This window comes from Pocillopora damicornis, chromosome 9 (assembly GCF_964200805.1).
Source record: "Pocillopora damicornis chromosome 9, jaPocDami1.2, whole genome shotgun sequence".
NCBI lineage: Eukaryota > Metazoa > Cnidaria > Anthozoa > Scleractinia > Pocilloporidae > Pocillopora > Pocillopora damicornis.
This window is the reverse complement of record NC_142678.1, coordinates 8707199-8721687: the sequence shown is the minus strand read 5'-3', so window position 1 is coordinate 8721687 and position 14489 is coordinate 8707199. Positions and strand designations below refer to the sequence as shown.

Here is a 14489-nt window from a genome sequence, read left to right as displayed (position 1 = left end):
TAATAACTTATGATCCTTTCTGTGTCGGCGGGCAGGGGAAGCACGAAGTTTGTTATCAATTTGGAAATAAAAAGCCGTACACGTGTTGAGTTTCGACAATTTGAGGTTTCAAGCAGTAGCCTGAATCGTCTGCCGGTGCAAAGGACTACAGGCTAGCGTGCAAATGGTTAACCCTTCGAAAGTCATGATTTGTTACTTAATTATTTGTTGTTTGAATCCTCGGCCTTGAACACTAATGTAATTTGCTGGACAACGGCCACCATGAGCTAGTTATGACACATAACGCCTTGGGAAAGTAAAAGGCCAGGTCTTATTTCAGATGACTGGAGTTAAAAGCCTTTAGTAAAGATGTGCGTCTCGAGTATAGCCATGTTCCACAAGTTTTCGTGAAGGTCCTGCGTTTCATCTGTTTTGAGATAGGTCTGACGTCTGCCTCACTCTGAAAGAGGAATGGAAGTGAAGGAAACAGAAGTCCTGGCAACCCCTACCCGTGACAGTCTATTCTGTGGCCAATTGTCGACCCCATTTGAGTCACTTTTGGTGATACGGTAAAAAATGCTCCACCCCCAACCCCTAGGTTTATAGTTTAAGCGTCAAACATGTGGCAGCGTTATCTAAAGCAAGTAACAGAACATTTGACAAACATAGCAGGACCAACATTGAAATCGCCCCCCCCCCCCCTTACCCTCTCGCTAGCTTTTGTGCCCACTTGAATATTACTAATTGGCTGAGTTATAGTCGCCCAGTCTCCTAGGTCCAGAGAATGGCTGCGAAGGAGACTGAAAGTAACTCATCTTCTCGCTAGTTGTTGTGACCTTTTGAAGATGGCCAATTTCAAAGGAATTTCGCTGGAACACTACAGAAGTCTCAATACTATAATCAGAGTTCTGACAAAACAACAACAAAACAACTATAAATACCAAGAAAAATCAGTTTATTGACTAAAATCAACTGTGGTTATCAAAATTTACCATAGTGACTTAAATTAAGGTTATGACCAAGTGCTATTCTATCAACACTAAAAACTGAGAGATCCTCTTTCTAACAGGAAAATTTTCAAAACATTTAATTTCTAGTTGTTATCAAGCACAAACGTCCTTTCTCAATATGCTAATTATAGCATTCTCCTCCACTTCAGTGAAAGAGCACAAGAGCCTTTTGAAAACTATACTGGATGTTGACATGAAAATAATAATCTAGCAACTAAGTAAACTTGGTTTATATAACTGCTCTTCTACCCTGCATTATGGAAAAGGAAACAGATCTGGAATTATTCATCCTGACCACTGAAACGATGACTGAGTCTCGTTTTATAACGCCGCAAACTCAAAACTCGGTTAACTCGAGCGTATTTCATGCATTTCAGTCATCTCTATCTGTAAAATATGTCCTTCGTTACCCTCTCCCCCCCCCCCTTTATACTTCAGGGAACACAACACTGATCATGGTCACATCTACAAGTCGGTATCAACCCTGTGCCGGTTTTCCATTTTGCAGGAAACCGTTAGAGGTGAATGAGAACGTTTTCCACTTGATTGGGAATCGTTACACCAAATTTAACATTTCGCAAATGGGGGATTCCGGTGATAGTAACCAAGGACGCCATACACAACACAAACCGAACCCTTATTTTTTAGGATAATTTACAACCAGCGCCAATGGCAGAGGAAATTCAGTCGGCCCAAAGGGCGGAAAAGCCAATAATGGGCCTAACTGGTCGTATAAAAATTGAAAATTGAGTTTAGTTTTGTGCTGATCAAAGGAAAAAAGTGATTTCATATTAAACTTTCACAGTCAATTGAAAATTACTTTTAGATATATGTAACACCGTATTTCCTCGAGGAACCACCCACGCCCTAATAAGCCCCCTCCCTCAATAGGCACCACCCCCATAATATCAAACAAGCGTCCCCCTCCTTTTTTCTCGCTTTTTCAAAAAGTTTGGATACGAGGAAAACCTATATTTTTTATTTCCACTTTATATATAACTTTATGAGCTTCAGCTAGAATAGTTTCTTAGTAAGCGCCCCCCCCCCCCTTCCCCCTTTAAGCTTAAATTTTAAATAAGAGCCCGGGTGCTTATTCGAGGAAATAGGATGATTGAAATGCACAAGAATATTAAAAACTGACAGACAACTTTTTTTGTGCACGTTAACAACAGCTGCTATGTGCTCTTCATCGGAGAAATGTAATATTTACCCAACCATGACCAGCGCTATTATAGCAACATTCATTTTGTTGATTTGTTCCATTGTTAAAAGATCCTCCCCCTCCCTCACAGGAAATATAATCATTAGCCCCGCCACTTCCCCCAGTGTAACCACCACCACCGCCCGGTCCCTTGTTGGAAAAATGTAAACCACCTCCACCTCCGAACCCACCAACAAACCCTCCACCCTTTCCCCCCTGAAGATATCCTGAACCTCCTTTTCCCTTTACATTACCAGAGTTCGTTGCATCATGTCCATTATTATGGAAGCCGCCACCACCGCCACCTACAGTACAATCAAAAAGCGATCAGCGATTCTCTTACAAATAGCACCCACAATTTTAATTTCTTGCGATCAAACGGCGATTTGCAGTGTTCCGAAATGTACTTTAGTTCTTGATTTTTGGAGTTTAATAAGTGGAGATTCTTAGTAATAAAAAAGCTTATGAGGACAAGTCAGCGTAAAAATGCTGCAACTAACTCTTCTTTTAATGCCTCTGTTTAATCCAGACCCGCAACTGACGAATGAGAAGCCTTGTCAAGTTTTTCGATGTCATCTCCTGCGGTATATTCGCGGATCGATGTCGATAATTATATAAATATGCAGGAAATTTGAAAAGAAAAGAGCAAAATTGAACAGAATCTTAAGTCTTTTAGGAGGCGCTAGCTTCCAAAGGAATCATCAAAGAAAATCTTAATTAATAACTAAAATTAACATTGGGAATTTTGATAATTGCGGTTTTTATACATCCTTCAAATATGATCATTAGCGACTAACTCTATCATTACGTTGGAGATAGAGAAGGATGGCAGTAGAATGCAACGAATTTCTCAGTATTTATAAAAAGCAAATTCTCCACCAACCAGAATTCACACCATTAGTAAGTCCTCCTTGTCCATCTCTTCCCCCTGATCCCAGTGGCGAGTTGTTCCCTGCATTTGCAGTGGTGTCTTGGGAAGCATCACATCCCGGATGTTGTTCTGACATATTTTTGATTCCCCCTCCACCTCCAGCTATGATTAAAGGCGTGTTGTTTCGTCTCACAACAAATGTGCCTCCACCACCTCCAGCAGTTTTTAAGAAGATCTTTCCTTTTTTCCCTTCTTGACCAACAAGTATATGAATGATCTCATCTTTGGTCAAAATAAAGTTTCCAATCATTCGTGACCCTCTTCCACCGTTCTTGATGATACTGTCCTCACCGTACTGAGGCTCCTATTGCTTCTATTCTGTATTCGCCAGTGTGTGGCACAGTCCAGTGTTGAATACCGCTGGACAATGTAACTTGCCCGTCATGATCCTGACCTGCGTAATGACCTCCAATTTGGACTGGACCCGTACGTCCACTCTTACCAAGAGTTGTAAACACTGCTGTAAATCCTGTATAATAATCGCAAAATGAAAGGGAAAGTTATGGTACTGCTAAGAAATTGTCAAATTGTTTTGGGTACTGCCAATATTGCACACTACCGCTTAGAGAAAATATTCCTGTAAATTCAACAGAATAAGATAACGAAGCAAAAATCTCCAGAAAATTTCACTAACAAGCAAAACTGACGCTCGAAACTTCAGATTTTAAACTCGCAACAGTGGCCTATTTTACGTTATCAACTCACTTGATGATACCAAATTACCTTTGCAGTTTGTTCCATTTCCACGAAATCCATCTTTACACTTGCAGTTGTACGACGCCAGGGTATTGTTACACTCAGCATTCACATCACAGTTGTGTGTTCCGTCAGCACATTCTTCCAAGTCTAGAGAATTAAATCAAAGTGCTCTGTGAGCAAACTCGTGAATTGACATATGATTTTTTAGACTATGTTTATTGTTATCTGGTTTAGGGAATTGTGTGGTTGATTGTCATATCTAGAGTACGAGCAGTAGTTCAGTGTTCGCTAATGTAGCAAAGAAACAAAGTAACGTTGGAATAAGAAGGCATTACAATTGAAATGATCATGCTATTACATTTGACAAGGTGGATGATGTCATGTGTTTTAAACGTCTATCATTTTTGTTTCTGGTTCAAAAGAAAAGGTTGGAAGTAAATGTGGGTGAAAAGTGAAATTTACTGTCTTTCGTTGTAAATATTAGAAAATCAAGGCAATATTGTCTTAATGAAAACATTAACGATTCCCTTTTTATCAAATGAGCCAAACTGGAACGAGTTTCGAGTGATATAACTAAGCCAAGCCTCCCACCGTCATTTTGGATCTCCGCCTGGGTAGATTTAAGTCACGTGCTAGGCAACGTATAATCAATAACAAGATAGAATTTCATTTCAGGCCTATTTATCAATTTTGTGGTGTGTAACTTTCGCATTTTAGTACGTTGTATGTATATTGAATCTTCAAATTGTCTTGAAACTGAAAAGAAAATTGTTCTTTAAAAATTCACTGAAAATCGGTAGCTAAAATTGTTTGTTTAGGTGTTATCTGATTTTCGTGTTAACTTGTTATTTCGTCAGTCGCCGGCATCTTCTGTTGCTTCACACAGGAAAAACACACGCGACGAAACGTAATGATCAATTTTGTCCTCAATCTCACGCCATAACAGAAGAAGCTTTTGAACATCTGTAAACTCCGAGCGCTTCGCAGTAAGTGATATTTTCAATGAATCTTCGGATTGTTTTTAAGTTCAAGGACTGTAAATTACAATTTTATGAAAAACGAAGGTTGTTCTGTTATTTCAGTGTGAATCCTTGCATGCCTGCCAGTCGCTGGCGCCGCTTGTTGAAACTAAAACGAAAAAAAAAACTCTTTTAAGTTTATCATTGGCTTCTTTTTCACCCCACCACTATTCTTAGCAACAAAGGTCGCCATTTCGTCTGTTTATTGCTCGCCAAAAAATATCAAATGCACTCAAAAGCCTAAAATCTAAAAAAAGTTTACAGGAATCGACCAATCGAGCGAGCGAGCGAGCGAGCGAATGGCATTCCCCACATCATATCTATAACTCGCTCTTGCGCATGCGCGCAATTCACGAGTTAAAAAGAAGCAACTTTTTATACGGAACCTGTTTTTATGTTTTTATCTCGTGTTTTGTGGTGTTGTTTCTCGATTGTTTTGCTTTAGTAGATTTTTGGAATGTTATAGTCACCTACTTTATTCTAATTTTCTCGTTACCATGTTCCCGCCAATACCGTAACTCCATCTTCCGCATATAAACAGACACAACCCACAATTCCTCCATTTGCTCTGACGAAGGACTAACGCTCGAAACTTTAGATTTTAAACTCGCAACAGTGGCCTATTTTACGTCATCAACTTACTAGTACAACTAAATTACCTTTGCAGTTAGTTCCATTTCCATGAAATCCATCTCTACAGATGCACTTGTAAGATCCCAGGGTATTGTTACACTCCGCATTCTCATCACAGCCGTTTGTTTCACTAGAACACTCATCTATGTCTGGGACAACAAAATGAGCGCCACATTTATATGAGGGTTTGTGTATATTTGACGTGCTCTGGCCGCAAGTGTTTTCGCCTCCATGCTAACGTTCCCCGTTGTCAGATAAGAAATGACCACACATTCATTTTACAGACTACAAAAAAATTTAGAGGGTTCCTCACCTCTATTACAATCGTGGCCTTCAAATCCAGATCCAAAAGCACACAAACATTGATAATCTCTGTGTGAAAAGCCAGCTTGGCATGTTGCATTATTTCTGCAAGGATTACTGACGCAAGCATTCTTAAGAAGAAAAAGAATATGACCACTTCAATTTTTGTGCTTGTCTTCTGCGCGTGTATTCATGTTTGCGAGTTCTGAATGTTATGCATGTTTGTGAAATCTGCGCGTCTTCCCTCATGTCCATGTATTCCGCGCAAACTTTTTTATTATTTACGCAAATGTTTGTGTTGAGCACATTTGTTCCCGTTCCAAGCGTGGCACTGTTCAGAGCGAGAGCAAAATCTGCTTGTATCTTATAAATGTATAAAAACAGCTCCGGAAGCGGTCATTCTTAAATAACAGAGTATGCCTCTCTTAATTCTTTATTTCAAAAGTTTAAACGTTCAATTACCGTAACCTATATTCTGGTGGGTGGAAGGAGAATTTAGAGGAGTGCAGAGGCTGAGGGATGCTTAGTCTTGTAAAAAAGCTTCAACGAGTACAAAGTCTCGTACTCTTGGCTTAAAAACGTCATCCTCACCTCAGCTCCGCGGTAAATGCAACTTTCGTTTTTTACCAGTTCTCCATCGTGTTCAATGGTCGCGTTATTCAGATCACACTTGTGTGTTCCAGACGCCTGTCTTAGCTTATGGAAGTTATAACTTACACAGTTAGGTTCCAGATAGCATTGTAACTGGCAGAGATCCGCGTCGAATGCTTCAATAGTTCGAACCGTGTGATTCTCCAACCTGTAGCCAGGTGTAGGAAAACTGCTAAACTGCAAATTGCGGCAGTTGCCTGGTGAACAATTATATGAAGAAAGTTGCTATGTCACATTGAGCCCCTCTGCTGAGACTGGAATTGTAGAGAAGTGTTACTGCTGACTTTTTGCTTTGGTTTAGCACCAAGAGAGTGATTTATATTAATAATCTGACTTATCATGTTATCTTCCTTTGGTTGTGATCAGCTATCGTGATCGAACGATTGTTGCAGAAATCCATAACGATCTTTGTTGTTACATAGAGTGAATCGTGTTTATATAATAATAATGGTTCTTTCCTCCGAGCATGTTTGGTTCTTTAAAAAAAGGTTATTATCGCAACGTGTCGTGAAGTTTTTATTGTGTCAATTCATGAGAAGCGGTTGTTGATATGTCGCTTGACTTCAGCTTTCGACCAAACTGCGTATTTATTATGAAAAGCGAAAGATGACAAAATTAGTCACTCACGCAAAACTCATGAGCTTCTTAACTTTATCAACTCCATGGTACGCAGTTTAGGTCCTGGCTTTCTACTTCAAAGGATGTAACAAAAGTTTTCACTGCATACTGCACATTAACGATCACTAAGAGGCGAAACGCTGAAATTTATTCTTGAGCATGCACACCATAAGGGTATAATTGCTTACGATATGAGGAAAAAACCCTTAACTGTCAATTGTCGTCTTTGTTAACCAAATCTTTTGTTTGAACCACCTGTTTTTGCCTCAAGCTAAGTAAGAGTTTCCTTTCTGCGGTGGATCATAAATAACTTATGCCATAGTTCTACCAACTCGCTCGAATACACGAATTCAGTCCTCGATTAATTAAGGTTTTTTGAAACATGAACCAACATGTAGATCAACTTTGGAGCCAGATTGTAAAAAAAAGGTCAGGTTTTTCCACAGATAACACGATTAAGTGCGTTATGTTGCTCGCTGTGACGAACTAAAAGGTTTCTTTACCAATAATTAAAAAGCTTTACTCCTGTGTAAAGTTTTAAATTTAACAGGACAAGCCATTTTGGTTGAGTTTACATGAGCCTCTCAACTCATCTATCGTGCATGATCAAAAAAGTCGAACATGTCTCCAGACTTCAATTCATTGAAGAGACACAGTGACTGTTTTTCTTTTCTAAAGTTAACTTTGCTTTAAGATACTCTAATAAGCGCCCCTCCTTTTTGAATTTAGATGAAATAATTAATTATATTTGATATTAGTGGGAGAAGCTTATGCGATTACTTTAAAACTGTAAACTTTGAAATATACTCAAACCATAACAAAGTCCTAACTGTGGTAAAATCTTACCTCGTCCTTTCGGTATTAGGGAGGCCAAAACAATAAGAACGAAGTAGTAGAGTACAGAGAGCATGTTCTCAGAAAACACCAGTTAGAACTCTAGAGAACAGCCACAGTGAGTTTATCAAACATGAGGGAAACATCCCGCAAAGTATGACAGCTCAAGTATGATCTCCGTTCAAATACTCCACTCCTTTATTATTTATGAGGTTCTCAGTTGTTTTCGTACTTGAATTAGTTACTTTGGGATTTAGTTGGTTGATAAAACTCGATTATACATAATGCACCTAAATTGCAAAGCATGTATTAGGAAATTGGACCTATGCCAATCGACGAAGCGAATAATTAGCCATATGGATCTTTGAGGAAGATTTTTTTTAACATAATCACCCGCAACCATCTCAGCCAATATTACAATGTGCTTCCGTTATGGAAAAGAGTCACTCGTGATGAATCATTAACAATTTTTGAAAGCGTTTGTCAATTATTTTAAGATCTTGTGACTGCTCCGTTCAATTAGAAATTGTGTTTGAAATCCTCCAACCATAAACTGTAGGAGTGAAAGAAATCGGGTGGGTGTCTGAGAATCAGTCGTGGACTTTAAAACATTTGAACAATTAATCAATGACTCTGACCACACTACACTGAGTTCAAAGAGCGCTCGCTTAAAACTGGTGCTCAGGTCTATTTCCTTGTCATTATCCGTCATCTTTTAAGCGATTACCGTTGTTCTTTCTGTCCCAGATGCCCGAAAATTGGGTCGGGCCAAAGAGCAGAATTAAGAGGGTGGCAAAAGCTATTTGCGTGACGCGTGATGGCTCCAAAAGTTGCAGTATGACGCGTGATTGAACCCAAATTATCCGCGTGACGCGGGATCGGACATCACAACGTGATGCGTGATTTGCTATTTTGCAAGCGCGTGATGCGTAATTTACATGACTTCTTATTAGAATTCCTTTGACCTAGAAGGATACCAATCATCAAAAGTAAACAGGGTCTTAACGAAGATCAATGAAACGTGGCAGCCGCTTCATTGTTTTCTGGATTTTTTACGTTCTTTGCTGACCTATGCTTGACTTTTGATTTCTTTGATCTTCGTAGTAGGTCCAAATAATCGTAACACAATAGGCCTTAGTTAATATACATTTGCATTATGATTATGACCTTCAGTGTTATTTTTGTCGACCGCCTGGTCGTGGTGGTGCGTCAGATCGCACCCACAAAGGCCAGATAGTAATCGAATCCGGCCGTCGAATGAAAGATCTGAAAGAATGTCGACCCAAACGGCTGAAAAGGTTAGAGAGCTTTGGTGTCATTTTATGCCGTTCGATAAGATGGTAACGTAAGAAATGAGCCAGCAAACAAGGAAAAAAATTTTGTGTATCAGTTTGTGATACACAAGATTTTTCCAAGGTCGTCACAAAGACCCAAACGAATTCAAAAGCCACGTTATATCCTTTACTGACATAAAGACGGTTGACGTACACAAGGGGATTGGGGCAAAGCTTTGACGTAAATACTGCCCATGTATTAAAGAATAAAAAAGGTGACATAGACGTCTACTCAATTCGTACGTAAGATTCTTGGAGCCACGACTGGCCGCAAATTGAAAGACAGCAAAATTAACAAAGTTTATACTAGTTCTCGCGGGATAACTAGTGAGCCATATATGAGTTCAAACTACGAAAACGTTGTCCATACTTCGACTACTGACTTATTGAACAACAAACTATGATGACTATAGGATGCTCAGACGAGTAAACGCCCTCAGAGCGTCTAGTTTCAACAAGTAAGTCGTTTTAATCTTACAGTATTAGCTTAGCGTACTTACTCTTTTTTACTTGACGCGTGATTGGTTAAAAAAATCCTCCGTGATGTGGTGCGATTGAAACCCCCCTTCGCCACCCTCAATTAAGGGATACTGGGTCTGACTGATCGTATGAAAATTGAAAATCCGAAGTGAGTTTTACTCTAATCGACAAAAACAAAAATGTGATTGAATGATAAACCCTCATAGTCAATTGAAAACCATTTTTAAACATGTAAGACTTGAGATACACAAGTTTTATATAAAATAATAATCGATTCTAAATCCTTTTATTTTATTTAATGATCGATTATCAGTGGATAATAACCCTACAATATCTTGGTAGCTGTTTTTCACATTATGTCAACCTAAAAGCGAAAGCAATTTGTGTCTATTTGTGTCTAAAATACCCCTCACCCTAAGAAAACTCAACGCTCACAAAAACGGGGCCTTTGCCACACAGCTTTCAAAGTTAAATTAAACCAAAGCACCGTAATTCTTAAAACCACATGATAAACCGCATGTGATAAAATTTTTTGTCTTAATATAATTGTCAGTTTATTTGGGCTACAGCGTAAAAAGGTAAGTTGCTTTCTGAATCAGACGTTCGGAATTCCGAGCCAAATTTCCAGGATCCACTCTTAAATATTGCAATATGATGACGACATTTGGTAACATTTAAGTATTCTTGCTCTAATATAATTTTCTGAAAATTACACAGGACCACCGTCAATATCACAGATTTGTCTGAGTCGTAAAGTTTTTTTAAATGCATCTGCACAGCTCCTACGATAAGGCAGCTATCTTATTGCCACCGTTCTCTATTTATTGCGAGCGAGCGTTTGTGTATTTTAATTTATAACTTATGGTCCTTTCTGTTTTCAGATACCTGCACCGCTTAGCTGATTCCCTTTAGTAAAAACTTTAAGTCTCAGAAAAATTAGTAACATCCATTAAAGTGATGGCTGATAAACGACAGGCGACCACCATAGAACAGAGAGACTTGGAACCTAAACTTGAAATTATTAGAACTAAAACAAGAGAACTTCAAGAACAGGTAAGACAGCAAAGTTTTTTACTTTCAGTGGAATCTGTTGTGTTGTGTAGGCGGGCAAGCGAAGCACGAAGTTTGTTATCAATTTGGAAATAAAAAGCCGTATACGTCTTGAGTTTCGACGATTTGACGTTTCAAGCAGTAGCCTCAACCGTCTGCTGATGCAAAGGACTAAAGGCTAACGTGCGCTAACCCTTCGAAAGTCATAATTTGTCATTTGATTATTTGTTTCTTGCAGGACTACGGCCATCATGAGCTACTTATGACACATAACGTGTAAAGTAATAGGCCAGGTCTTATTTAAGAAGACAGGAGTTAAAGAGCTTTTAGTAAATACTTGCATCTCGAGTACAGACATGTTCCACAAGTTTGCGTGAAGGTCCAGCGTGTCACCTGTTCTGAGATGTGTCCGACTTCTGCCTCACTCTTAATTAAATTAATTAAATTAAATTAAGGTTATGAGCAAGTACCATTCTGTCAACACTAAAAATGAGAGATCCTTTCTATAACTCTTACAAAGCAAATTTCTAAGATTTTTTTTATATGAAAATTTTCAAAACATTTAATTTCTAGTCGTTATCAAGCACAAACGTCCTTTCTCTGTGTGCCAATTACAGCATTCTCCTCCACTTTAGTGCAAGAGTACAAGAGCCTTCTGAAAAACTATTCTAAATGGAAAGGAAACAGATCTGGAATTATTCATCCTGATCACTGAGACGATGAATGAGTCTCGTTTTAGAACACCGCAAACTCAAACTCGGTTAACTCGAGCGTATTTCATGTATTTCAGTCATCTCGATCTGTAAAATATATCCTTTATTACCCTCTCCCCCCCCCCCCCCCTTATACTTCAAGGACCACAACATTGATCATGGTCACATCTACAAGCTGGTATCAACCCTGCGCCGGTTTTTCATTTTCCAGGAAACCGTTAGAGGTGAAGGAGAACGTTTTCCAATTGATTGGGAATCGTAACACTAAATTTAATGCGGGATTCTGGTGATAGTAACCAAGGTCACTATACGTAACACAAACCCAACCCCTATTTTTGAGGATAATTTACAACCAGCGCCGATGGTAGAGGAAATTCAGTCGGACCAGAAATGGGCTTAACTGGTCATATGAAAATTGAAAATTGAGTTTAGTTTTGAGCTGATCAAGGAAAAAAAAAGGGATTTCATAATAAATTTTCACAGTCAACTGAAAATCATTTTTAGATATATGTAACACCGCATTCCTCGAATAACCACCCACGCTTCAACAAGCCCCCTCCCTCAATAAGCGGCCACTCCCAAGCCCCTAAAATCAAACAAGCGTCCCCTTCCTTTTTTCTCACTTTTTCAAACAGTTTGGATACGAGGAAAACCTGTTTCTATTTCGTATGTAACTTTTTAAGCTTCTGCTAGAATAGTTTCTTAATAAGCGCCCCCCTAAACTAAAAGCGCCCCACTCTCCCGCCTCTAGGCTTAAATTTTAAATAGAGGGATTGAAATACACAAAAATATGAAAAACTGACTAAAAAATTTTTATTTGTGCACGATAACAACAGTTGCTATGTGCTCTTCATTGGACAAATGTAATATTTACCCAACCATGACCAGCGCTATTATATCAATATTCATTTTGTTGATTTGTTCCATTGTTAAAAGATCCTCCCCCTCCCCCACAGGAAATATCATCATTAGCCCCGCCACTTCCCCCAGTGTAACCACTACCACCGCCGGGTCCCTTGTTGAGTTTATGTAAACCACCGCCACCTCCGAACCCACTAGAACACTTTCCACCCTCTCCTCCCTGAAGATATCCTGAACCTCCTTTCCCCCCTAAACGACTGAAATTTCCAGCATCATGTCCATTACGATGGAAGCCGCCACCACCACCACCTACAGTACGATCAAAAAGTGATCAGTGATTCTCTTACAAATAGCACCCATAAATTTAATTTCTTACCATCAAACGAAGATCCGCAGTGTTCCGAAACTTACTTAAGCTATTGCTTTTTGGAGTTTAATCAGTGGAGATTGTTGGTAACAAAAAAGCTTATGAGAAGTCAGCGTAAAAACGCTGCAGTTGACTCTTTATTTAGTGCTTCTGTTTAATCTAGATCCGCAATTAACGAATGAGAAGCCTTTTCAAGTTTTTCGATGTCATTTCCTGCGGTATATTCGCGGATCAATGTCGAGAATTCACTAAATATACAGGAAATTTGAAAAGAAAAGAGCAAAATTTAACAGAATCTTTTAAGTCTTGTATGAGGTGCTAGTTTCCAAAGAACCATCAACGAAATTGGAACGTTTTGTAAATATCACAGTTGATAACCACATAATCCTCACACACCCAAAAAAAGAAATTAGAAAGTATGTTTCGACAAGTGAAATTAAAAAATATTGAAGATGAAAGTACCAAAAAGAAATGTTTTTCACGTGGAAAGCCATTATGGTTAATTTGATAAAACAAAGTAAATGAAAAAACAAAAGATAGTCTTTCACCGTACAGCCATGCCAGGTGCTTTTACTGTCAACTGATGCCACCCAGGATTGAAAAGAATGATTTTTTATAAGCCCCTTATTTACCATTTTGAAACTTTTGAGGCAGGAAAATATCATGTACTCGTATGCAAATATTAGGGAGTTTAAGATACGGTCACTACGGACTACGGACTACGTCTGGGCGTGAGAATCCAAGCCACGCGTGGACTGGGCCGACTACGCTAAAAGGGCGCGAAAATTGGTGTGTTGTTTGACGTTAAGATCGTGACAACGACTACGGACTACGGCTGCACTTGGAAAAAAAAATGTCCTTCGAAGATGCTAGAAACGCCCTTTTAATCGCTTATGCGGATGGTTTTCTGGATGATGAAGAGTTTATTGTTCTTTACGATTATTACCAACCCGTTAATCCTTCATTTCCGTACTGGAATTTTGATCCATTCTGTTTGGATGTGTTCGACTCTTGCGAGTGCGAAGCTCACTTCAGGGTGGCCACGGATGATATTCCGATGTTATTGAACGCGTTGCGGATTCCGGCGAGTTTCAAGTGCCCACAGGGAACAGTTTGCAGTGGCTTAGAAGGACTTTGTTTGCTGCTAAAACGACTAGCATACCCATGCCGCTATTTCGATTTAATTTCGCTCAAGTTTAATTGCCTAAAGACTGTTCAACATAAAAGTAGCGTTTAGAAAACAAAACTGGTCAAAAATCGGCAAAAAAATACTTATGTAGTCCTCACTACGCGAATCTCCTCGACTACTCCCCGTAGCCTGCAACCACACGACGGACTGCGAAACCCACGTGCTATCGAGCATGCGCAGCAAATCTCGAACCAGGTCCTCGCCGTGTATTACCGTAGTCCGTAGTCCGTAGTGACCGTATCTTAAACTCCCTATTTTAAGGCTGCTAAAGCAGGTACTTATGAAAACATGGGGGGTGGGGGCGGGGAGGTGGTAGTGCGTATAGAGGGTCTACAATAAATACTCATTATGAACACCAATTTCCACTGAAAGCTTTGATACATCAGGTAGTGAGCTCGGACTGCAGGTCCTACTTTTTGACATTTCACATACATGAAAACATACATCTAAATTTTCCAAGATATAGATACTCAATACTGACTTTCTTTTTTATTGTCTTTTCAACATATCTAGCCACAATTTTACATAAATCAATTCCTTACTCTCTGTGTTAAGACCTCAACTTTTCAGCCACGATTATCCCATTTTGAAACTTTATGGTCATGAAAAATCTATCC

General features: G+C 39.2%; 1 protein-coding gene across 1 annotated transcript; it reads right to left on the bottom strand.

Annotated features, from left to right (window-relative positions):
- Positions 1 to 719: 719 nt before the first annotated feature.
- Positions 720 to 13849, bottom strand: LOC113680884 (uncharacterized). The gene is given in 10 exon segments (XM_089181497.1): positions 720 to 887; positions 2200 to 2495; positions 3074 to 3387; positions 3389 to 3590; positions 3845 to 3967; positions 5499 to 5621; positions 5786 to 5906; positions 6367 to 6623; positions 12410 to 12625; positions 13846 to 13849. Coding segments are annotated over 10 exon segments (1824 nt in total).
- Positions 13850 to 14489: the final 640 nt, after the last annotated feature.